Below are 26,694 nucleotides of genomic sequence, written 5' to 3' on the forward strand. Positions count from 1 at the left end.
GGTAGATGTAAAAGATGGGGAGCCTGAGCGAGTGTAACAATCGTTCGCGTCGGACTGGTCGGACCCGCCGTCGTCGGAGCGAGCGAAGGAGTGAGAGAGCGGAAGTGATAGTAGGATGCGCGCGCCTCTAGCGGGAACTAGAAAACCTGAAGTTGTCTCTAAACATCTCCCTTTCCCTCCCGCACGCCTTCCCTCTCCGCGACCACGGCGACGTCCTTTGTGGCAGGAAAGCGCCTCCCCCGGCGTAAGCTCCGATAGATGGCCGAAGGTGCACCCACCGGTAAAATTGCTACCCCTACACGAGCCCAGCACCTGTCTCCCACTATGCGCCTCCCTCACCTATATGCAGCTTTCGAAGTCGGCGAGGGTTCTCAAACAATTAGGCCACCACAGCAGTGGCCTAGCAGTTGCAGCGTCCATTCTAATGCATCAACTTTAGTATGTCTCTATTTAGGCGTCATCACAAGCCAGCTCACATTGATCATTCGCGTTACGAAACAAGCCACGCCGTGCCCACTCGCCGCTCTCCCCACCACTCGACTCTTGATTCGCCACCGCGGTTTCAGTCTTGCCACCCCTCGCCTCAACTTAATAGCCCTCTCCCTCCCTCCTTCTCAATCCCTCTCTCCACTTTGCCTCCTCCCCGCGCGGCTTCTCACGCGGCACTACGCCGGACTCTTTCCGCTAAGGGGTTTAATGCTAACGCATTTAAAGTTACTCAGCTTGTTCCGAAAATATTCAGCGCTGATCCGCGGCCCCGGAGAAGTGACAGCGACGTTTTCTTCCAAAAGGGTGGCGCCCACGGAAGCGCCAGCGAAAGCATCACCCGAATCGGCAAGAGACCCCAGTCGGCGGCGGCTCAGCTCCAGGGTGGTAGTGGTGGCGGCCCCGAGCGACACGAAGCTGGTGCCGTCCTCTCCGACGTCCCACTCGGCTCCACGCCGCGCGTCTCGCGCATCGCACCTCTCCACCGAGCGCGTGCAAGAGGCCTCGCAGCAGGCACTGGCCACCAGCGGCGCTGAGCGCTACCTCAACCTGTGGCTCTTCATCGGCGTCTCGTGCGGCGTTGTCGTGGGCCTGGCGCTGCGGAACACGCTCAGCAAGCCGCTCACCAAGAGGCAGGCAAGCATGCGCCTTTACTCCATCTGACGAGTATCGTTTGACGCGGTGTGGCACCTGCAGCTCTCGTTCAAACAAGGCTGTAGGAACACAGCAAATAGTCCTCAAATACCTGAGCAGTGGACAGTTTGACCTCGTTATAGCACATTAAGTGGTTCGGTGATCACTTCGTTATAGCCATAGCTTCGTTCTAGCCCGTTTTCACAGAGCTTCCAAGGGGAATCTTCATTTCTTCGTTACACCCATTACTTCGTTATTAATCGTTTCGTTATAACAGGGTTGGACTATTTAACTATTTCCGAACAAGAGAATGGAAAGAGGTGCGTGCTCGTTATGACATACATGATGGAAGCCAAGCGCCACTGAAAGCGAGGAGCAAGGGGATGTCTTTCTAAATTTGTGGTTTTTGATCAATGGGAGATTAATAAAAGCAGAAGAAAAAACAACCCCATTTCGCCGATGGGATCCGAGACCACGACCTCCGAATTTCGCGTCCGGTGCACCTCCCCCTCCTTCGATTCCTAATTTCAGTTCCCTGCACATCACTCCATCCGCAGCTGATGTACGTGGCCTTCCCGGGCGACCTGCTGCTGCGGCTCCTGCAGCTCAGCGTGCTTCCGCTCATCACGGCCTCCATCGTGGCCGCCATCGGTGGCGTGGACCTGCGGCTGGCCGGCCGGCTGGGCAGGCGGGCCTTCACCTACTACATGGTCACCACGGTCATAGCCGAGATCGAGGGCCTCGCGCTCGTCTTCCTCATCAGGCCCGGCCTGGGGTCCAGCGTGGAGCACTCCGCCAAGGCGCCGCCCAAGAGGGTCTTCTACCTGGCCGACGCCATCATGGACATCCTCAGGTGGGCGGACTCTTCTGAGAGGACTTCCAGCGCGCTGAGCAATGACGACCGAGGGGCACACAGAAAACGAAAAGGTCTTTAGCTATACAGAGTGCATGTAATCGTCGATATTGAGGGGAAGTCGCCTCGGCTCTTGTGAAGAGGGGCGAATAGGAAGACACCAGAGTTCGCTCTGAATGGCGGCCGACATCAACGTCAACATATAGTAAGGCTTTTTGACGGGCTAGTTGGTACATATTTGTCGTGTCCGGTCGCTGTGTTGAATGCAGCGAAAGACGCACACGGTACTTTAAGACTTCGTTTATTTAAAGCCGATGAGGGTGCGACCAGCGTCGACCGAGGCAGGAGCCGAACTGGCCGCCCGAAGAAAGGAGGGAGCGGAGAAGCGTCCACGGGAGGGAGTGGCTTCCCAAAACAGGAGGAGGATGCGGGTGGTCGTTAGGAGGAGGATGCGAGTGGTCGTTAGGAGGAGGATGCGAGTGGTCGTTAGGAGGAGGATGCGAGGGCGCACACACACAAAAGCAATAAGGGGACACAACACTTCCTTCCCCCTTAGAAAGTTGCCTGGTATCGTGCAGGGGGTCGGCGCTCACGCGTGGAGGCGCGCTGGCTTTGTGCGCTCGGGGGAGAAACACTTGTAGGCTGGCTGTTGTTCGCTGTGTCTCCTAGGTCTGTCCTGGGCGAAGTCTCTTCTTCCGGGAAGAGGTGCCAGGCTATGTGGGAAGATGGTGCACGTGTTCTCTCCGCTGGCGGACAGCTCTCAGACGGCGTCGTAAATCTACGCAGCTGGTTGAGATGTCGGCGTGCTACTGTGCCATGTATGTTGACGAGCCAAGAGCGCAGGCCTATGCGTCTGACAATTGTAGCTTCCTCCCAGCGTGGCTTTTTCAGAAACTGTCGGGCGAGGACGCGCTGCTCCTCATTAAGCGTGCCGCAGCGCGGAATTGCTTTTTCTTCCCGGAACGTCTCTGCCTTTGGCTCGGGGAGGATGGCTGTGAGCTGGGTTCGCATTTCACGCTCGAACATCATTTTCGAGGGGGTCTCGCCTGTTGTGCTCTGAACCGTCGTGTGCTGCTTGAAGAGAAAGCGCGCAAGGCGGCGCTGCAGCGAGCCTGTCTGATCTCTTTCAAGGGCGCGTTTTAGCTCGGCTACGTAGCGCTCGGCTTGTCCGTTTGTCGCTGGGTGGTAGGGGGCCGATGTAACTGATGAGATCCCGTTGTCGCGATAAAACTTGAGGATCTCCGCAGACACAAACGGTGTTCCGTTGTCCGACACTACCTTGCGCGGCAGGCCGAACGTTGCAAATAGTGATCGGAGGTTGTCAATGACTGCTGCCGAAGTCGTCTGTCCCATTTGCCTTATCTCAAGCCACTTTGTGTAGGCATCTACGACCACAAGGAAAGTGCAGCCCTCAATTGGTCCTGCAAAATCAATGTGCAGTGTGTGCCATGGTGTGTCTGGCTTTTCCCATTCTGGGACAGGAGCTTTCGGCGGGGCGCTCCGGCTGCTCTGGCAAGGCTTGCATTCTCGCACCACTGTTTCGATGTCGTTGTCAATGCCAGGCCACCACATGTAGCTTCTGGCACACTTTTTCATTGCAACGATGCCCCGATGTCCGGCGTGGATGAGAGACATAGCTTGTGCGCGTAGTTCTCTCGGCATCACAACTCGGGACCCAAATATGATGCAGCCGCGATGGGTGCTCAACTCTGTAGCTCGCCTGCGGTAAGCGTCGAAGTTGTCCCCTTTGAGTTTATGCACGTTGCCTTGTTGAACAGCTGTGTAAACTAGCCGGAGAGCTGCGCACTTCTGCGTAGATGCTGCAACTGTGCCTGCTGTAAGCGGAGGTTCTGGCAGTGCTTCGAACATCAGAACGTCTCCTGGTGGAAATGGTTCGTCAACAGTTGCGTCTAGTGGCAGACGGCTTAGCGCATCGGCGTTTTGATGTTTACTCCCATTGCGGTAGACCAGAGCGTAGTCGTACGCTGAGAGTTTGATGCACCAACGTGTCATTCGCGGAGACAAAGTTGGTGGCATAGGCCTTTGTGGTCCCAGAATGCCCAATAGCGGTCGGTGATCGGTTATAAAGGTCACCTTCCGGCCGGCAATGTACTGGTGAAAATGTGTCGCCGCGTAGACGATGGCTAGCCCTTCTTTGTCAAGTTGCGCGTAGTTGCGTTCTGCTTGCGACAACGTACGTGAGGCGAAGGCGATGGGAGCTTCCCTTCCTTGCTCGTCAGTTTGCGATAGAACCGCGCCGACTCCGTACGGTGATGCGTCGCAAGCCAAAAGCAGAGGCTTCCTTTCGTCGTAGTGGCGGAGGACTGTACATCTTCGAATCAGGTCTTTCAGGGCATCGAATGACTGCTGATGGCGTGGCGACCATGTCCATGTCACATCTTTCCGAAGGAGTTGGTATAAGTCGTTGGCCACGGTAGCTCTTTGTTCCAAGAACCGGTCGTAGAACGTCAAGAGTCCGAGAAAAGCCTGTAGCTCCTGCTTGTTTGTTGGAGCTCGTGCTTCTGTGATCGCTCGCACTTTGTCCTCGGTAGGGTGAATGCCTTCCGCATCAATTCGGTGTCCCAGAAATTGCACCTCTGGCACCGCAAAACAGCACTTCGATTTGCTTATGCACAAATTAGCGTTTGCTAGCCTTTCGAGAACGAGCTCTAGGCGCACTGCATGCTCTTCAGTGGAAGTGCCACTGATGATGACATCGTCAAGGTAGACACAAACTCCTGGGATGCCCTGAAGCACTGTCTCCATGAATTTTTGAAATATGGCCGGGGCTGCAGCTACGCCAAAAGGCAGTCGCTTGACTTTGTACAAGCCTTTCAGTGTGTTAATTGCCAATAATTCAGCAGTTGACTCGCTCACCTTCAGCTGCTGATACGCCTGGGTGAGGTCCAATGTGCTGAAGACTCTTGCGCCACGTAGTACACTGAATACTTCTTCAGGTGTCGGTAGCGGGTAAGAGGACGCTTTAGTCGCAAGATTGACGGTGCTCCGGTAGTCTCCGCAGAGGCGTATGGTTCCGTTCTTCTTGCGAACTACGACAAGTGGTGTGGCCCATTCTGAATGCTGCGTCGGCTCGATGACACCTTGCTGCTCCAGTTTGTCCAACTCTTTTTCAACTGAATCTCGGAGAGCAAACGGCACCGGCCTGGCCTTCAGAAATTTGGGTTGCGCGTTGTCCAACAACTCCAGTGTGACCGGGGGCCCTTCGTTTCCTGGAATCTCTTCCGAGAATACTCTTTCGTATTTCTCTTGCAGTTGCTCAACCATGTTCTGGCTCGGCGTCTGGTGTATGCCGCATATCATCACGCCTAGTGGAGAAAACCAGTTTCTCCCTAGAAGGCTTGATCCTGTGCCCTTCACAACAAGCAGAGGTAGCGTATGGGTCTGGCCGTTGTAGTTAACCTGCACGTTGGCAGAGCCCAATAGTGGCAGATTCTGTCCTGACCACGTTCGCAGGTGCGTGTCGTCTTGTTGCAGGGCGGGTGCGTCAGATGGCCATGAAGTTCGGAACGTGTCCTCACTGATCAGAGTACAGGCTGCGCCGGAGTCCACCTCGAACTTAATCAGCTGGTGATGTACGCTTACTTCTGTAAAAATCTTCGGTCGCGTGCCGAGATTCATGGTGTTCAGGTCGTACAACACAGATGGTGTTGCTGATGTTGTTCCATGGAGATCAGATAGCGGCGTATTCTCTGAGGCGTTGACGCTGTGATTAGGCTGGGAAGGTGACTTTATCTTGGCAAGTCTCCGTTTCGTAATGCATGCTCTTTCGATATGCCCTCGCTTGTGGCAAAAATTACACGTGGCTGACTGGAATCGACATCCCTGGGGGTTGTGTTGGTCGTCACACCGCCAGCAGCGTTGTGCCTTTTTGACCGATTTTACAACAACAGAAGGCTTGCGCACCTGGTTGCTTGTCTGGTGTACCGGCTCGGTGTTCCGGCGAATCCCTCTCTGCTGGTGACCGGCGCTCTCCGCTCGAACGGCGATGTCGTAAGCTTTGCTGAATGTGAGGTCCTTCTCAGCGAACAGGCGCTGCTGCAGTGACTCGTCACTCAGTCCGCACACAAATCTGTCGCGTAACATCACGTCCAAGGGAAGCATGGTGGTGTTAGCAGAAGAATCTGCGTCTCCCTCCTGCCCGGTAGCTGTTGTCGACAGCGTTCCAAAATTGCAGTCGGCAGCGAGCTTCTTGAGCGCGGCTACGTAGGCGCTCACAGTTTCTCCTCCCAGTTGATCTCGTCGTTGGAAGCGAGCCCGGCTGTAGACCTCGGATGGCCTTGGGTCGTAGTGCTTTTGCAGCGCTTTTACGATGTCGTCGTAAGACACTGCCGCTGGTGTGCTTGGCTGAATAAGGGCGCAGACAGTATCGTAGGTCTGCTCCCCGCACAGCGTCAGCAGGTTGGCCCTCTTCAAGGCTGGGTCTGTGATGTTGTTAGCTTCAAAGTAGAACTGAAGGCGTCCAACCCACGATGACCACGATGAGCCGTTGAACTCTGGTATCTGATTGGGAAACCCTCGCGTAGCCATGGCTTGTCAATAGCGTTGCGTAGCGCGGGTCGAATCCACTTTCTCGTCGCCACTGTCGTGTCCGGTCGCTGTGTTGAATGCAGCGAAAGACGCACACGGTACTTTAAGACTTCGTTTATTTAAAGCCGATGAGGGTGCGACCAGCGTCGACCGAGGCAGGAGCCGAACTGGCCGCCCGAAGAAAGGAGGGAGCGGAGAAGCGTCCACGGGAGGGAGTGGCTTCCCAAAACAGGAGGAGGATGCGGGTGGTCGTTAGGAGGAGGATGCGAGTGGTCGTTAGGAGGAGGATGCGAGTGGTCGTTAGGAGGAGGATGCGAGGGCGCACACACACAAAAGCAATAAGGGGACACAACAATATTCATATTTGAAAGGTATGTGGGTCCAACCGGGAAATGTTTCAATGAGCGCGCCCGCAGGCACAACGTCCCCATGAAGAACAGATCTGGAGGTAACCTTCCATTACACTGCAGCAGTTGCCAGAACTGCTACCCCAAGTTTAATGAAACCAAGTTTCTAGGTAAGGCTCAGGACAAGACAGAAAGAGAAGTAATTGAGGCCTTTTTTATTCACCTCAAGAAAGACAAGTGCGTTAGCACGCCTTCTATTAACCTTTCTAGAAATGAACTTACCTTTTTGGATGGGTACATCTAGACTATTAACCCGTTCGCTTCTCTATGTTTTAGTGTCCTTTTAGATGTTTTAATGTGCATGTATTTTATTTGCCGCCCTTTACACGGTTTTTATCTCCATCTTTCACTTGTTCTTTTATTGTTATAAATTTCGTCATGTTGTCAGACATTTTTTATGGTGTTATCCTCTTTTTCATTGTCATCTTTCATACAGCTCTGTTTTCCCATGTTGTTATGCATTATCAGCCGATATGAATCCCACTTTACCTTACCTCGGCAGGTGTTTGATATGTTCACATGTTTGGGTTTCTTTTAATGTCACTTAGATATGCTTTTTTGCGCTCTCTTTTGTTTGGTTGTTGGGTCCACGCTCCGTCACGCAGCTCATCTCTGGTTATCAGCGGATATATAAGTGCGCCTGGCTTCTTTTGTCGTCATTAAAGTTCAAAGTTGCGCTTCTTTCCTGTCGTCTCTATCCTTTTTCCTGTGAACGTCTTTTTAGCGCACAGCCTTTCAAATATCAACATATAGTATGTTAGACATACTCAAAATATCTAGCATAGCGCAATCCTCTGCCGCTACCGAGAACCGTTTACATGGGGACCCAAAAGGGGCTGCGCAGTGGCAGGTGTGCGCCAGTCGGGAACATCTGCGCAAGCGCAGATAGCTACTCCCCGCTGACGCGAATCATCATCATCAGCCCGACTACGCCCACTGCACTGCAAAGGCCTCTCCCATGTCTCTCCAATTAACCCTGTCCTTAGCCAGCTGCGACTAAGATTCGCAGGTGGTCGAAATTTTTCCGGAGACCTCCACTGTACGGCACCTCTTTCTTCCTTTCTATTCTTTCGCTCCCTCCTTTATCCCGGCCCTTACGGCGTGGTTCGGGTGTCCATAGAGATATGCGAGACAGTTACTGCGTCTTTGTTTCCTCAAAACAAATTTTCACTTTCATTTTCAGCCTACCCCGCGAACTTCTTAATCTCATCCGCCCACGTAACTTTCTGCCGCCCCCTGCTACGCTTGCCTTCTCCTGGAATCCACTCTGTTACCTTTAAGGACGGAGCATCGTCGTCAAATCAGACAGCAGTCAGCAAATCCAGTCAGTGAGAACTTTTCAATACTGACGAAAGAGGGGGCGATATGGGCCCACCGAGCCGAGATCAGAGGCGTGATTCATGACAACGTATTTCGCAAACACCAAAGCGTAGTCAAAGAAGAAAGAGGTGCCGCTGTAGATGGCTCCGGAGTAATTTCGACCACCTGGTGATCTTTAACGTGCACTGACATCGCACAGCAAACGGGCAGCACGCTGCCGCCGCGGTCGGGTTCGAACCCGGGTACTCAGGTTCAGTAGCCGAGCGCTCTAACCACTGAGCCACCGCGGCGGGTGTCCTGAGCCCCGTCAATATTGAAAACCTGAGGAACAGAATGTTCGAGTACATTCCATTAGCTGATATAGGATTATACTAACCTGACCCGCTCTTTCACCTTAGTCCACCTACTAATCCACATTAAATCCTAATAATGCACATTAATCTACCCAATAATCTCCTAATCCACTCCTGATGTCAGCGCACGTTAAAGAGCCCCAAGTGGTCGAAATTTCCGGAGTCCTTCACTACGGCGTCCCTCATGGCCTTAGTCACTTTGGGACGTTAAACCCTCATAAACCATTAACTCAATAATCTGCCGTCATCCGCCTTAATTCATTTCCTGGGGTGGGCTAACTTCCAAATACAGTCGCATTTTCTTTTTTAAGAATGCGGTTCAGAAGCTCCCAAGTGTTTTCTTGCCTTTTATCATGAATACGTCGCCTGAAAGCAGTCGCCCGCCTTCACTTATCTTCGTTTTATTTCTTCTTCCACCTGCAGGAACATGGTGCCGCCCAATCTGATAGAAGCGGCACTTTATTCGGTAAGGTCCCTTATATTCCTCCTAAAACTCGGCATTACACAGACTGACTTGCTCGTATCTCTCGGTTGCAGTGGTCCACTAGGATGGTACTTCCAATTCCCGACAATTCGACCAGTGAGTATACATGCTCCGCCCGCGAATACCGATACCCAGCATGCGCATCGCTGTCAATAGTATATACACTTTACACTACTGTATATACACTGCTGTATATAGTACATTTGTCAATAGTATATACGGTATCTATATCATCTATAGATTTATGGTCATGCACTTGTAATCTTCTGTTCATAGACATTGGACTATGAATAGACAAAAGGAAATATCTATAGGAAGGCAATAGAGTATACAAGACAAGAAATCTATACAAAATTTTTTTAGACGATTTTTTAGGGCAGATTACATTTTCCTCCTCAAATATTCAGGGAGCAATTTGACGATCTATAGTGCGCAAGCCGAAAGCCTTTTCACGCACCTTTGGTTGCTAACGACACGATGGCCGTAGGCACACACCAGGCGGCTATGGGGTGACTTGTATTGGCTAGCCATGACCCATTAGTTGATGACTGGTTAATGACTAGTTAGTCATGACTAATTAGTTGATGACTAACTAGTCATGATGGGTTAATGACTAACAAGTCGCAAATAATTAGTTGATGACTAAAAAAAATCCCTTGTGCTCCTTTGTGTCTGTGGCTGTTGGCTTCTCTCATATTTATAACGAGCCCCTCATACCCCTTCCCTTGTTTGCTTAATTGCTTAGCGAGGGCCTCGGTTCTGGCAGCCTTGACGCCATAGGAAGCATAAGAGGGTTCTCACACAGCTTCCACCCTCGCCGTTCGATGGCGTTCTACGTCACACCAGCAGTAACTCAGGACGTTCCACGTCCGCCGCTTACGAACGTGGGTGGCGCTGATGAACACTCTCAAGGTTAGGTTATTTGTAAAACATAAATACTCCCGAAAGCAGAAGGTTGGACAGCCGTCGCCGCAGCTCAGAGGTAGAGCACCGGAGGCGTAATTCGGAGGTCGGGGGTGCGGATCCCACCGGCGGCATGTGGTTGTTTTTTCTTCTGCTTTTCTAATCAATTAGCTTTAAGCGACAGCATATTCAGTAATATTCCTACTTGATCAGCACCACAAAAAAAAAAAAAAAATTCCTTGTGCTCCTTGGTTTCTGTGGCTGTTGGCTTATCTCATGGTTAATAACTATAGTTAGTCAAGACTTGTGACTAGTAATGACTAGTTCTGACTTTCACTGCAGATGTAACGGACGGACAGAGTCATGACCGCGAGTATGAGCCATTAAAGGCTTTCGCCTTAATATTGCCACCCACAAACGGTTGACGTACGCAGGTAAAGTTTACTTGGACGCGCAAGACTCTGCTGAGCCGCGCATGGCAGCAGGTCCCAGATAAGTCCCAGATAAGACAGTTCCAAGTCCCAGATAAGAGAGTGCCAAGTCCCAGATAAGACAGTTCGGCCGCGGTACGGCGCCACTAGAGGGGTAGCAGTGTGGCGCAATATCACAAATAACAAATCTCGAGATAAATTACTAGGTCAGAAGCGCTTAAATTGGTGTAAGTGGTATCTATACTTCTCTGAGGAAGTGGTTAACCTTGGCGCTGTGACCCAACAAATTTTTGGCTATTTCACGTGCACTGGAGAGGATGCCTTGCTTGCAAGCTTCTCGAAAGCGCGTTTTGGCGCGACGTAGCCAAAATTTGTTGGGCCACAGCGCCGACAGTGAAAGTGTTTTCAAAATTCTAGAAACTGATATTAATTACGGTGGACTACACGCCTCAGTAATTAAGGAGCCTAGCAGTAATCATTAAATTAAATATTAGTTAACCAGCCTGCTAGTTAGCACCTGTTAGCCGTATTCTGATGTACTACACCGCTTACAATGGTATGCCGAAAAAAAAGCTTATTTTTAAAAATTATGTTACGTCTGAGGTGAAACACCCTGTATATCTGCCACTGCCTCCAATTTGCGTATCAAGGAGACATCCGCACGAAGAAGTAACGTTCCAGGACCCACTGTGCGCGCACGTTGAGCAATCAAACTATGCGAAGAATCCGTGACAACCTTGCCTCATCCGTTCAACGCTAACCGCCCCTGTACTGTGCGATGTCAGTGCACGTTAAAGAACCCCAGGTGGCCGAAATTTCCGGAGCCCTCCACTACGGCGTCCCTCATAGCCTCAGTCGCTTTGGGACGTTAAACCCCATAAACCAAACCCTAACCGCAGACTCGACCGAAGACGAGCCCGAGCCGACCTTCGTGGTAGAGCGCGCACGGGGAACCAACGTGCTCGGTCTGCTCGTGTTCGCCGTGATCGTGGGCTCCATCATTGCCGCCACCGGAGAGCGAAACCGGGCAGTCCACGACCTGGTCGTCAGCGTCACCGACATCATGATGAGCTTCATTCGCCTCATCATGTGGTTAGCCTAACGTGCAACTATTTCTCGCGGTCGCCGAAAGGGCCTGGCGCTCCGCTGCTGACCGGAAAGACGCGGGTTCGATCCCGGCCGCGGCGGTCGAATTTCGATGGAGGCGAAATTCAAGAGGCCCGTGTACTGTGCGATGTCAGTGCACGTTAAAGAGCCCCAGGTGGTCGAAATTTCCGGAGCCCTTCACTATGGCGTCCCTCATAGCCTGAGTCGCTTTGGGGTGTTAAACCCCATAAACCAAATCAAACGGAAAGTCCTTTGTATTCAGTGAAAGAAAGCAGGGAGAACGGCGTCATCACTCGTGTGTGGCTTCTCTACCCCTCTTTAAGCGTGGACACATCTACTGCTCCTCAGTTCACATATGCCCTCCTTAGGCCCCCTTACGTCTATGTAATGCTTCAGTTACAATAACTATTGTAGCTATTATAATGCTATTAACCCATTGGCATGGGCTTAATGCCAAATCAAAGCATTAGCGTATTAAGCGTTAAGCCAGTGACACACTTTCGCAAAGCAATCGGATCGGAAAAATCTAGATTTTCATGATTAACTTCACATGCCAGGGAAATGCTCGCTTTCTGAAAAAAAAAAGAAAAACGAAAACGTGTAGCTGCGCTCCCGCGCAGATAATAAGGGACTTCGATAGCTGTACCGCCCTCCCGACGACAACGCCCTCTCTCGGGAATCACGTGACAGGCGCTGACGCATTCTAACGAGCACTCATTACCCGCTGCGTGTATGAGTCTTAAGCTCTCAGGTGACCGCAGAACCACACAGGGTAAATTCTTGAGAGCCCGCACTTATTGCCTCATCTCAACGACATCCCTTACTATCGGAGCCAAAACTGGCTAAAGTGGGAGTAACTGCCCCACTTAGTCTCCTCGAGGGGTAACCATTCATCGCAAGACCTAACTGTGGCTGTCGTCTCTTCGTAATTAGCCTCTGAGAGACTAACGGTTGTTCCTTTTAAGGACTAATGGTTGTGGCAATGCATTTACTCCCAAAGGAATAACCCATGTGGTAGTTAGTCGTTTTCTGGCTTAGAGTGTATTACCGCATGGACCCAAGGGTTTTCCTGGACGACAGACTACGCCGACGCCGCTTATTTTCTACAGATAAATGCCCACCATCATCTCAGTGCCAGTGTGCGCCTGTAGGTACTGTCCGGCGGGCGTGGGCTTCCTGATCGCGCACCGCATCCTGGCCACCCACGACCTGGGCCGCGTGCTCTCGCAGCTGGGCTATTACGTGCTCACCGTGCTGCTGGGCCTCGCCATCCACCTGTTCGTCGTGCTGGCCGGCATCTACCTGCTCATCGTGCGACAGCGGCCCGGGAACTTCGCCCTCTCCATGATCACGCCGGCGCTCATGGCCATCAGCACCTCGTCCAGGCACGCATACGCGTATATCATGTGCACCCCGCTAGGGGGAGGGGGGGGGGCTGCGATTCGACTTGATCGAACCGAGTTAACCGTAGCGAAAGCTACGGCGCGAAGCCCTCGATTATATACAACTCTCGACGCTGACTTTACACCCACACTCCGTCACCTCACAATCGTGTGGTATCACGCGAAGTCCACGTGGCTTCTCCACACCTCCACACCAGCTGTAAGGTCAAGGGTCAAGGTCAAAGGTGGTCCATTGAGTGGACCACACATGGCAAGACATAAGCACATTGCAACACCAGCCATAGGCTCGCACCAGAACCAGACATAAGCGCATAGCAACACCAGCCATAGGCTCGCACCAGAACCAGACATAAGCGCATAGCAACACCAGCCATAGGCTCGAACCATAACCAGACATAAGCGCATAGCAACACCAGGCATATCTCTACCAAGGTCATTCAAGGTCGGCGGTTAGTCACGCCAAGTGTGAGTTTGGTATCTTAGTGTAGCTTTCGGTGCAAAATTCCCAGAGAAACAGTCCAGGTGGCCACCTAGGTAACGTGACCTTGAGGCGTGATCAAAAGTTGCCCACCGGATTGTGAGCAAGCTGACCACTGTGACCGGTGGCCCCAGGGTAGTACAAGCCCCACCGGTGGCAGCACCTGCCATCGCAGGGCAGTTGCGCATATCGCTTAACCGCTACACCATTGGGCCAGGAGTGGTGTGAGGACCACCAGGGATCTAAGAAAGCAAAGTCGAGATTGACCAATGCCGCGTATATGGGCATTAAGCCATCAATGCTACGCGTCATACCCTAAACCCGGAGCTTAGTGTTCTCGGAGTAATTGGTTAGAATCAGAAACCTTTTCTTTACAGTGGAATTTTTTGGACTTCAGAATGTAGGACAGCCTACAATTCAATGAATCAGCCTTTGATTTGAGTATAGAGCACGTTTAACCTTCAGCGTAACTTAGTCCGGTGGGATAGCCTCCTGTAGGGCAAGAAGGGCTGTTTTCTTCCCCCATGACCAATGGCAGCTCGGCGACGGTGCCGGTGACCATCGCGACGCTGGAGGACAACGTGGAGCTGGACCCGCGCGTGGTGCGGTTCATGGTGCCCGTCGGCGCCACGGTCAACATGGACGGCGCGGCTCTCTACGAAGCCGTGTCGGCCGTCTTTCTCGCCCAGTTGCACGGCATCGACATGGACATCGGACGCGTGCTGGCCGTCAGGTATTGTCACATAACCGTGGGCTTATAATTTAAGCATGGAGTCAAGGTTGTGCCATAATCTACGTGCCGGACCATCATGGTGCCGCAGGGCTTTGATCTGCAGAACATTTTATAGTGCGCTAGCACTTATAATGGCCATTGCCCGTATTTAGCCCTTATGTTATGTTTTATGTTTAGCTGTATCTTAACGGTACTCACCTATGGGGTAGAAATGTGGACGCTAACAAAGAGGGTTCAATTTAAGTTAAGGACAACGCAGTGAGCTATGGAAAGACAAATGATAGGTGTAACGTTAAGAGATCGGAAGCGGGCGAAGTGGGTGAGGGAAGAAATGCGGGTTAATGACATCCTAGCCGAAATCAAGAGGACGAAATGGGCTTGGGCAGGGCATGTGATGAGAAGGCAAGATAACCGGTGGTCCTTAAGGATGCGGAGTGGATTCCAAGAGAAGGCAAACGTTGCAGGGGGCGGCAGAAAATTAGGTGGGCGGATGAGATTAAGAAGTTTGTGGGGATACGATGGCCGCAACTGGCGAAGGACAGGGTTATTGGAGAGACATGGGAGAGGCCTTTGCCCTGCAGTGGGCGTAGTCGCCTCGTGCGCCTCAGCAGCGTCTAAAATCGTGTGGAAGACGAGCGACAGGGGTTCCAGAGAGGCAGGTAAACATTTCGGCCCGTCTCTTGAGGGAGATGGAGACGGGGAGACGACTGTTAAACAACCGTTAAACGGAATTGTTCACCGAACTCTTAACTGTTAAACGAACTGTTAAACAGAACAGATGTCGCGAAGAGTGAGGATGTCTGCGAGGACCCGGCTAACTCAACGCCGCGAAACACGGAGGAAAATGACAGAGCTCCAGAAGCTCCGCCATTTTTGTTCCTTGCGAACCACGCCTGTTGCGCATCGAGTCAGGCCGTTGCTTACGACCTCTCCATAGATACAACGAAACTTGAAAGGATCTCTCTCTTCTACCTACTTCCAGCATCCGGAATTAGACACGCGAAACGCGATTCACTGCACTACACGAGCGACACTTTTTAGAGCGAACTCATTTTTATCCGTTCATTGCACGTTTTTGCTTCAGTAAAGTCATGCCCCTACACTCGCAGTTGGTAATGGCAGTTCCGTGTTGCGAATACGTCACCTCTACGGAATACGGCCTATTAACGGAGCCGGGCCGATTTGGGCGCTCAAAGAATCGTTCCCCTCGCCGTAAAGCGAAAAGCGATCGCTCGCGTCGACAACGGCGGCGACTAGGAGAGTTGAAACGCCGCGACGCGGCGCTGCGAGAGGCGACGCGCGCGTACATCTCTCCCTGGAGGTTGCCGGGCCTCACAACAGCCTCCCCTCTTTCTCCTCCCCCTACTGTCTTCGCTCTATTGTTTCTTTTTGGAGCTGCTGTCTCGAAAGAAAGAGAAAGAGAGAGAGAAAGACGCTTCGATGAAGAGCGAAGGCCTTCACCTCATTGCGCAGACACGGAACGTCGCTTTGCCGAAGAATTTCTCGCCGAAAAAACAAAAACAAAGAAAGAGGAGGCGGCAAGGACGTCGCATTGCGACTGCTGAGCAATTTCCACGCTTTTCTATACCCCCCCCCCCCCCCCCCCCCCCCCGCCCCTTTACGGTGGAGCTGTATAAAGAGAACCGCCGCTGTATACTGCTCGCGTCGCTGCTTTGTGCGACGCTATAGTATCGGAGATGCGGCGTCGTAGAAACAAAAAAAAAAGGGGGTCCCTTTCGCTAACGCTGCCTCTCGAGTGCTTTCGCACAGCGCGAGCGGAATAGAGAGTTTCCTATTCCGACCTTCAATCGAAATGGGACGCTTTTTTGCACCTGTACGTGTTGTCTATGGGTCGGGGAGCGGGCCTGGGTCTCGGTATTATTTAAAGCTTTGAAATTCTGAATCCAGACGGGAGCTATTGATTGCACGGGCGCGCAAAATGGTTTGTTGGAAGCTGCACCGCGCTAATCGAATGTGTGAGCGCATTCATCTGCAAGTGCAAGAAGCGAGTATGCCCGTAGATGAGGACCAATTGGAGGGAGAACCGAATCGGAGACATCTGCTGTGGAGGTTTTTCGAGTGGCGATTGAGATGATCTCGTATATGCCAGGTGTCGGGTGGTCTTTGCACCTTTTGGCGGTGCACATGGTTTCGATCGGAGAAACCTGAACTTACGGGCTGTTAATGCTGCACGTAAGCCGGGAGCATCAGCTACAGCAGCTGAGACTTGAGTGCTGGCAAGAGATGCCTGTTTACGAAAAGCAACTGCCGTCGGCAGAAAGCATACACTTCAGGTTTACCGAATTAACGCCATTAGAAATGATGTTTTACGCATTGGTGGTGCTGCGCAGATTATTTTCACTGTACGATTTGGACGAGTTGGACGCCAGATCGCATTCCGCGCTGTTGTCTCGGCTTTTATGATGTTCTTTTTGGTAAGTTGTTTATCACAATGAACATAATCACACTTATTAATGCGATAATATTTAGGTTGTCGTCTATTCGGTTTCCGGTTTCTTCGTAACGAAATTATTTGACTGGCCAATGGGAGTCATACGACCCTGTGACGTCATCGGAGTCACGTGACCTCGACTGAACATTCAGAGAGCACCGCCAAACTTGAAATTCTCTGATTGGTCAATTGGGAGATGATGTCATCCGGGTCACATGACCTCAGATGAGCCAATCCGAGAACACCGCCGAATATGCAGTTCCGAATGGTTGATTGGTCAACAGAATGTCACGTGACCTTGCGACATCATATCCTGGTCACCATGGCATGTGGAAACCTGCCCAGCGGGTTGTGAGCTACCTGCCCCTGGACACGTGGCAATGAAATTAATTCAATGAAACTGCCAACAGCCCAACATGGCGCTGCGCATGAGCCTTACAGGAGCTTGGAAAGAGCAACCTGAGCCTAAAGCCCCAGCGGTGACTGTCTGAAACAGCCACCTGCCATAGGAGTGGCCGCACCACTGCGTCAGTAATGTTATAGGACTCCCCGCTTTCTATGAATGCAATCTAGAGGGTCGTGAAGTTATCAACACCACGTGACCCCCAGTGAACCAGTCACAGGGCACCATCAAATTTGAAAATCTGACCACCCCCAAAATTAGGAAGTTGACCCACCTCCAAAAATCGCTGAAGGACCTCCAAAGTTTTTGAAGTAGGTCCACCACAAACAATGGATTAAGGTGGATTAGTGGGTCGGACTTGCATAGTTTCGTATTTTAATCCAATCAAAGATACTCGGACATTCTAGAAGGTGACGACTCATGCATACCATATAAGGGCAATCCAACTGGTTCCACGTAACTTTTGTAATAAGGGAGGAATTATTCATTGACATCCACCCAAGTACAGCCGTACGTCTACAAAGGAAAGCCTCACAGAAACTTTGCAGTTTAAGAAAAATCCCATTCTCCGCGGTTCTAACCCGGGACCACCGCATCACCAGAGCAGTCGTTCTAGCAAGTGAGCTAACCGGAACGGCTAGCTTACGGTAGGGTGAGAACTAATCAATATCTCAAAGTCTTAACCGCAAAGTTTCTGTGAATGCAGTATAACTTTTCTTTGACTGAGTGGACGTCAATCAGTAATTGCTCCTTAATTGAAAATTTACTCCACCCTGGGGGACTCCCCTAAACAGTGGACCAAATTTAGTTTCGGCGGAAAAATTTCAAGACCATTAGACACTCATTGCAGACACCATTGCCGGCAAACCAAATGCCATCGCAATTTCTTCTTCAGCAATGTGGTTAAGATGACTCCGAAGATATTTTCATGTTCCCTCGTGAGTGAGCTGTACCGTTTAGGTCGATCCCCGACCCGTTCATAAGCCTGCCGGCTGTTTAAAGCCATAAGCATACCGCGGTTTACGTCGTCAAGACAACGTTGAGTAACGTTTACTGAGACGGGCCTCGTTTAGAATGGTTAAGTAGCAAAGCGTGCTTGCAAAGGAACTACAACTGCAGTTTCATGTATGGACCAGCTAACTAAAAGGTGGCATTACATTTCGAGCCATTTCCTTCCGCTGTAGTACTGAAAACACTGGCAAGGAGTGCAATGCATTGCGTTGCGTAGTGTGGCGTACTGCAGTCGTCAATCGTGAAGCGTAGTGTAGTGTACACTGTCGCGTATTGTGTGGTGTATAGTGCAGTTAACAGTGTAGAGTAGTGCAGTGAAGTGCACTGCAGTGTCACGTTGTCATGTTCTGTCATGTTTCGTGTCATGTTTCGTGTCATGTTTCTCGTCGCGTCCTCGTGCATCGTTGCAGCGTTACCGCGACGGTGGCAAGCGTGGGCGCGGCTGGCATCCCCGGGGGCGGCCTCGTCACCATGGTCATCGTCCTGCAGGCCGTCGGACTGCCCGCAGAGGGCATTGGCCTCATCGCCACCGTCGACTGGTTCTTGTGCGTACGCCTTTAACCTCCTGTGACACGTTTGTTGAAGGCGCACCAATTGAAAATTTCGTCCACCTCTATTGCGCACCACTGAAGCCGTTACTTGGCTAACGCTCAATGGAGGTTACGAGGGATAACCATTCCAGTGAAGGCAATTGATTAACATTTAACCTTTTCAGTGATTTCAAAAGCCTAACACATGCAGAGTTCACCGAAGTTTTCTAATGCGCTGTGTTCTAGCTCTCACTTTCAAAAAAATGGCAAAGATAAGGTGTTTGAAATAGAAGGGAATCTTTTCCGTAAAAGGCTTCCAGCCGCAGCTGATGTCAGCTGTTTTGAAAATTTAAACTAGCGGTATGGGTAGTGTCGATGCTGAGCTCGTAGACACAGACAAGGAGATGACATATCAGTTTTTCAAAACAAAAGTAATTATCTTTTTTCTCACAAGAAACCGGAACTCGGCACAGAGGCGCGCACAACGCTCAGTGCAAATGCAAACGTCCGCTGGTGACGTTGCAATGCTCCAATTCAAACTGCCTGCGCCATTGTGCCGGGACATGCACCTAATGCTGCTCCGTCGTTATAAAAAATGACGGCCGTATAGCTGTCGATGACTATCCTTTCGCAGCGAGAGCCGTTATTCGGAGCCCTTTCTAAGACAAGCTTCAGAGTGAGCCAGTGACATTGGTGGTTGCCATGGCACCCACCCAGAAAGTGTACCACACGGGATGTAAACCGGAGCCCTTTATAAAAATGGTCTATAGAGTGCCTATAGACTTCTTGTAGACTCGCTTGCCTTCCTATAGATATTTCCTTTTGTCTATTCATAGTCTATGACTGTCCATAGAAAAAGTTCTACTAGAAGTGTACGGCCATAAATCTATAGATTGTCTATAGACAGTCTATAAGTTTTGTTTTGCCTATAGACTGGCTTATGTCATTTGTCTATAGAAAGTCTATTGACTTTGTAGACAAATTTCTATGGATGTCGGTGCACGTTAAAGAACCCCAATTGATCAAAATTTCCGGAGCCCTTCACTACGGCGTCCCTCATAGTCTGAGTCGCTTTGGGACGCTAAACGCCCGCAAACCAAACCAACCAAACAAATTTCTATTAAAACTCTAATCTGGGCGAGTTGGTTCATAGCTTGAAAGGGGTACGTACTTGCGCAAAAGACGGGACGAAAACGAGGAAGCTCTATAGACCATCTGGAGGAATTTTTTTTTTTATGGGAGCCTGGAGGGCTGTGAAACAGCGAGAGCGTACGAAGTGCCTACGTGAGACAAAGTTAACCAAGCCGGGCGTCACGGCAGAGCACGCAGAAACAGGAGGAAGCCGCTCTCGGCCGACACCGCACTCAAAAGCGTGAAGACCACTGTTGCAGCAGACACGATCCTGCCGTGCCTGCTGTCGAACGGAAATGCCGATTGACGCCGGGTCCAGACCGGCATCGACGGAAAAGGAAGGCTGAGTATGAAGGCGGACGGCGTAAAGGACAGCGAGAGGAGCGCCTGGCCGTACCCGGACCCTGGACGAGCCATTTGGGCAGCACAGGGCGCAGTTAAACAGCTAGCTGTCGCTGAATAATTAATACGCTAAGGAACTGAGCTTGACATTCGTGAATTTTTTTCTTGCGCCAACTGAAGAAGCGAAAACTCTATGCCATGATAAAATAGCCCGGGCAGTTCGGGTTGGATTGCGCAGGCATTGAAAAACGTCGACGTTGTATTTGCAGTGAACTTCCGGCGCACCTCACGATTTCAGTTTGGAGCTTAGCGGAAAAGAGCAGCGCATTTTCTTGCGCTGCAGGGCTGTATATTTACATGTCACAATGCGAAAATGGCGGTGTCCATCGGAGACAGTAGCCTGCACTTTCCAGCAGCACTACCCACCAGAAATCACTCCACCACACCCCTTAGCTAAGAGGATGCCCAACAAACCACTGCCACCACCGATCCACTTACCTTCTTCGACAAATATGACAATCAAGAGTGCATCATCAGTACCGGCATCGACCGAGGGTCCGAAATCAGCGCCGACAACAACGTGATAACCAAAAGAAAGCCCGTCACCCAGTACCTCGACCACCAAATCCACAGCGCGATCCTGACGGGACGGACGATTTGTCCAGCCAGTCATGGTCACGAGGCATGCAGCCAGTTAGCGCGCAGCGTTCGAGCACAAAGAGATGCGTATGAACAGCCGTCGATCGCGGTAGCATAGTCAGCGTCGCGCAACCACCCCTCCGTCCAATGAGTAATTACTCCCTTATAACATCCCTCTGGCTGTCCCATTTCCTGCGTCCTGTCTGGCACAGCCAACACTGTCCATCAAAAATAACACGGCTTCCACATATTACTTTGCAGGTTTTAAAAGTGACTGCACACGGACAGCTAATGTCATCTGAGTGACGTGGAACTGTACGCGTACAATTTCCATCATTGCCCAGACTTGTAACATTTAACCAGTGCCTTTACGTGACGTCCATAGCTTGTCACATCCGTTGCACTGGGAGCGGATACAGGAAACCACCAATTACTTTCTCTGTGGTCAGACGGTCGACGTGTGAAGCGCGTTTAGGTGTCCATTTTCGTTTCACACACAATTCCTGCGTAGTGCAAGCACTGAGAAAACATTGCGCGCCTAGCTATGCAGAGCTCAACCATTGCAAATACTCGATATAACTATCAGAGTGGGAATTACAATAAACTTGGAGGAAGTCTAGGAGAGTTAAGATGAAGAAGACTCTCACGGCTGAGCATCTTAAAGCTGCATGGCACACCGAATTGGTGTGTGAGTGAGTAGTCTAATTACAAGTAGTAGTAGTAAAATGCACGTTTTGAGTACAAAAGTAAACCCACAGCGGGGATTTATCTGTGGCTCTAAGTTCTGCCCTGAATGCCACTGTCAGCAACCACCTTTCAGCAAACATGGCATACAATACGAACGCTTTATTAGGACAAAAGTGCTTGCAAAACGCACTAACCCCAGCTGGGGGAAGAACGATGAAGTTATTTCAGCTACGGTTTCATACTTGCCACCACTGCACACGAAGTCATGCCACTCATCTGCATGGAACTAAACTGGCGTTCTCGAGGAGGTGACAGCACCTCGTACCGAATGCTGTACAAGACAGTAAAACAGCAATCGGTACTAACGAAGCCTGCAACTTAGCAATACAAACACAGAATCCACGAGTACTTACCCGAGTCACCTTGTTGCAGCACAACACAACACTGGCGAACACGCTGAATGTATAAAGCGAACACAGGCACTGTGCTGTTGCAGCACAACACAACACTGGCGAACACGCTGAATGTATAAAGCGAACACAGGCACTGTGCTGTTGCAGCACAACACAACAGTGGCGAACACGCTGAATGTATAAAGCGAACACAGGCACTGTGCTGTTGCAGCACAACACAACACTGGCGAACACGCTGAATGTATAAAGCGAACACAGGCACTGTGCTGTTGCAGCGCAACACAACACTGGCGAACACGCTGAATGTATAAAGTGAACACAAGCACTGTGGCAAGAATAGAAAGCGTGGAGCCATCGGTCCCTCCCAGCGCTCGGCATCGGTGTGAGTGGTCGGGATAATGGCAAGCAGCCTTGAAGGATCGCTACAGGCCCGATTCTACGCTTGCTTCCAGCTTACAACTCCAGCTGGGCAAGCGTTCGCGTGTAGAAAACGTGACTAGGCAACGCAGATGCGCTTATCGAATCTTTTACCGAAGAAGCCCTCGCTGCAGACAGGGACGCACCGTCATCGACAGCGTCTGTGGTTCGCTCCCTGAAAAGCACCCGAGGGGCTGATAAGAGCGCGTTTCGCTGAACCGGCTGCTCCGCTGACGCCCCATTGGGAGGCTCGCTGTCGCTTTCCAAAATCGTCCGTTTTAAGCTTTTGGGTGGTGGTAATTATACCCTGTGTAACAGAAGACCGCGCCGGCGGTTCTGTGTACCCTTCAGCCAAGAATTAAAATTTAATGCCGTGAAAATTCACTCATGTGCTTTGGCTTGAAGCTATATGGTCAAAGTTAGAAAAAAAATTATTCCCATTTCGTGACATTTCAGCTCGTTAACACACTAATGAGATGGTATTGTTTGGCACCTAAGCCAAAGGATCTATTTACTTCAGAAGCAAACTAAGTTGGTTCATCTCCACTGCAAAAAAAAAAACGGCAGAATCATGCCAAAGATACGACAAAGTGTTTTGCCATTTTGTCGCAACGACAAATTTTTCAGTATTATTGAAGTATTTTTCTGTAGTTGTCTCGCTATGGAGCGGGAAGCCCAATACTACATAATTCTGTTACTATAAAAGTTTGCGTTGTTACTGCATGTCCATGGCCAAAAATACAAAAATGTGTTGTGATTACAGAAATTTTTTTTTCCCGACATGGGAATGAGACTGCAATTGTCGATTATTGGGGTTTAACGCCCCAAAACGACTCAGGCTATGAGAGACGCTGTCGTGAAATGCTCCGGAAATTTCGACCAACTGAGAGTTCTTTAACATGCACTGACACCGCACGGTACACGGGCCTCTAGAATTTCGCCTCCATCGAAATTCGGCCACCGCGGCTGGGTTCGAACCCGCGTCTTTCGGGTCAGCAGCCGAGCGCCGTAACCACTGAGCCACCGCGGCGGGAGCAGAGACTGCAATTGTATGAGTCCGAAAAGAACGGAATCAAAGCTGGTTTGTAGTAGAGCGCGTAAAATCGTTCGTTCGTCGATCGAGTCATGTAAAAAAAAAAATTTTGTCGCCACAACAAATTTTTTGTAATGTTCTTGGCCGTGATCTTGCAGCAACAACAGAAATGTTTGTAGTAACAAAATAATTTCTGTAGTAGTGTGCTGTCTTTTACCGTAGTGAAAGAACGAGGGAAAAAAGGCTCGGCAGCGGAGGGCTCCGGACTAGTTTCGACCACTTGGTTTTCGCTTATGTGCATAAACACTGTAGAGAACGCACGCATTTTATTTATTTATTCATTACAAGTATACATTGCCCATGAATCATTATTATAGGGCGATTAACGCCATATAAATTCACACGCAAATGATATATTGGGAACATGTCTGCAAGGTAAAACAACAAAGAATGCAAGAATTAAATTCACAACAACTTTGTATCAATGATAACAGCAAGTTATCATTTCAATAACTGTTTGAAAATTGGGTGCGCAAACCACATTATTCAGAAGATTATCCCAATAAACAATTTTGCTGGGGAAATTGAATACTTGAATACATTAACACGACAATAATGTCACGTAGTGGTGACTGCAGTACGGCGAACAGGAAAACAGCGAGAACGTCTTCGAAACGAAACTCTTTATTCGGGCTGACTTGCGCCCGCAAAGAACTGAATCACTCGGCGGCGGCGTAGCAACAAGCGTGCTCGGCGGTCGTCGAACGGAATGACCGCCGCTGTAGGACGTGCTCTTTTTAAAGCTGATAGCGAACATTCGAGATAAAGCTTGGGAAGTTACTAGAACATTCTGGCGCAAACTAGAACCGGCTCCGCCTGGATGCGATCAATCGGCGTGTCGGCAGCCTCGAAGCATGAAAAAACACTACAAAACATTACAAAGATTCGCGGCAATAATAACTCAATTTTTCTTTTGTGTTGTCTACTCTGTTCGATATGTTATGTGATTGCTTTAAATAAGTGCAATTATTAATTTATTTACTTAAGTGCATTTCTTCGCCATCACAATGCTGTGGTGGCTTAGTGACTGTGACGTAACGCTGCTGAGAACCGAGGACGCGGTATCGAATCCCGGCTGAGCAATGTGAGAGCACTTTAAAGAAGCCCATGTGGTCAAACTTAGTGCGGAGGCCTTCACTATGGCCTCAATCATAGCCCGTGGGCAGATAAGGGCCTTAAACTTTGCATATATGCCATACCATACCTCCATCGAAAAGCGACTGCTGCGGCGGGATTCGATTCCTAGGCCATGAGAAAAACAGCTGAGTGCCATAGCCATTGACCCCCCAGGGCGGCTTCGAGGACTGTACTGAGCTACATACTTGTCCACCGACTCTATTACGACAGGGACCGGTTCCGGACGGTGGTGAACGTGATGGGAGACTGCGTGGGGGCGGCAGTGGTGAACCACCTGAGCCAGGCGGACCTCAAGAGGTCCGCTTACACCGAGGACGGCTGCCTGTCGCCCGCCATCCGCCCGAAGGCGTTCGCCTGACGCCTCCCACGCTACGTCCGCCATGCAGGCCCGACGCCATCTCCCCGGGGACTCCATTAAACGTGCCCTGGAATAAAGCGTGCGAACTGCGAATTCCCTCGAGAACCGAAGATCGCTATATACCCGATTTCATTAGTGAATACCAAGATAAAGAAGCACTGTAGACATGTGGATTACGGCAACGAACATTGAATGGCTTGATTAAGTTCGCTCAAAGGTACAGCGCCACAACTTCCGGTTGGCACTGCAGCTTTCTATACGACGATTTTGGCTCGGAAGAATCTCAGTACCTAGCAAGAAAAACATAACACACATCCAAGGTAGATCGTAAACAGTTTGCGTTCTTCAATTTCCAGCATAAAAAGCAGAACAAAAGAGCTAATTACAGCAATGAGATTCAAACTTTCCTATCTTCTAAAACTTAATCACTACGCGCCCCCAGCATCGATGCGTAAATCACGCGTAATGGCGTCAGCACGAAATGCCCGCTTTCTGCCGCTGGATAGCGCTGCTGCACCAAATCATCACTATCATCATTGTGCTGACTGTGTTTAGGAGAACTGAACTGCACTTTGTGATTACGTTCACAAATTAGATTAACAAGAAGCGAAAGAGGCAAGTGCTTCGAAGCAACTTACTCCAATGGACGACCAGGTTCTCCAAACTGTTAGATTTAAACATTTCTCTATCTCCATTTCACGGGATCCTCACCGGAGCCCACTTAGGAGAACTGAACTGCACCTTGTGATTAAGTTCACAAATGAGAGTAACAAGAAGCGAGATAGGCAAGTGCTTCGAGGCAACTAACTCCAATGGACGGCCACGTTCTCCAAACTGTTAGATTTAAACATTTCTCTATCTCCATTTCACGGGATCCTCACCGGAGCCAACTTAGGAGAACTGAACTGCACCTTGTGATTAAGTTCACTAATGAGAGTAACAAGAAGCGAGATAGGCAAGTGCTTCGAGGCAACTAACTCCAATGGACGACCAGGTTCTCCAAACTGTTAGATTTAAACATTTCTCTATCTCCATTTCACGGGATCCTCACCGGAGCCCACTTAGGAGAACTGAACTGCACCTTGTGATTAAGTTCACAAATGAGAGTAACAAGAAGCGAGATAGGCAAGTGCTTCGAGGCAACTAACTCCAATGGACGACCAGGTTCTCCAAACTGTTAGATTTAAACATTTCTCTATCTCTATTTCACGGGATCCTCACCGGAGCCCACTTAGGAGAACTGAACTGCACCTTGTGATTAAGTTCACTAATGAGAGTAACAAGAAGCGAGATAGGCAAGTGTTTCGAGGCAACTAACTCCAATGGACGACCAGGTTCTCCAAACTGTTAGATTTAAACATTTCTCTATCTCCATTTCACGGGATCCTCACCGGAGCCCACTTAGGAGAATTGAACTGCACCTTGTGATTAAGTTCACTAATGAGAGTAACAAGAAGCGAGATAGGCAAGTGCTTCGAGGCAACTAACTCCAATGGACGACCAGGTTCTCCAAACTGTTAGATTTAAACATTTCTCTATCTCCATTTCACGGGATCCTCACCGGAGCCCACTTAGGAGAACTGAACTGCACCTTGTGATTAAGTTCACAAATGAGAGTAACAAGAAGCGAGATAGGCAAGTGCTTCGAGGCAACTTACTCCAATGGACGACCAGGTTCTCCAAACTGTTAGATTTAAACATTTCTCTATCTCCATTTCACGGGATCCTCACCGGAGCCCACTTAGGAGAACTGAACTGCACCTTGTGATTAAGTTCACAAATGAGAGTAACAAGAAGCGATATAGGCAAGTGCTTCGAGGCAACTAACTCCAATGGACGGCCACGTTCTCCAAACTGTTAGATTTAAACATTTCTCTATCTCCATTTCACGGGATTCTCACCGGAGCCCACTTAGGAGAACTGAACTGCACCTTGTGATTAA

The 26,694-nt window shown here is 50.1% G+C and overlaps 1 protein-coding gene across 1 annotated transcript; it reads left to right on the forward strand.

The window, feature by feature from the left end:
* Nucleotides 1-258: 258 nt before the first annotated feature.
* Nucleotides 259-24,752, forward strand: LOC149365917 (excitatory amino acid transporter 3-like). Its single transcript, XM_089569428.1, has 10 exons — nt 259-280; nt 743-1,122; nt 1,677-1,972; nt 9,024-9,066; nt 9,138-9,180; nt 11,318-11,510; nt 12,677-12,910; nt 13,945-14,139; nt 18,416-18,550; nt 24,605-24,752. The coding sequence occupies exons 1-10, from the start codon at nt 259-261 to the stop codon at nt 24,750-24,752; spliced, it is 1,689 nt and encodes a 562-aa protein (XP_089425554.1).
* The last annotated feature ends 1,942 nt before the right edge of the window (nt 24,753-26,694 follow it).

Source organism: Amblyomma mixtum, chromosome 1, assembly GCF_055824585.1.
Source record: "Amblyomma mixtum isolate Tamu chromosome 1, ASM5582458v1, whole genome shotgun sequence".
Classification (NCBI taxonomy): domain Eukaryota; kingdom Metazoa; phylum Arthropoda; class Arachnida; order Ixodida; family Ixodidae; genus Amblyomma; species Amblyomma mixtum.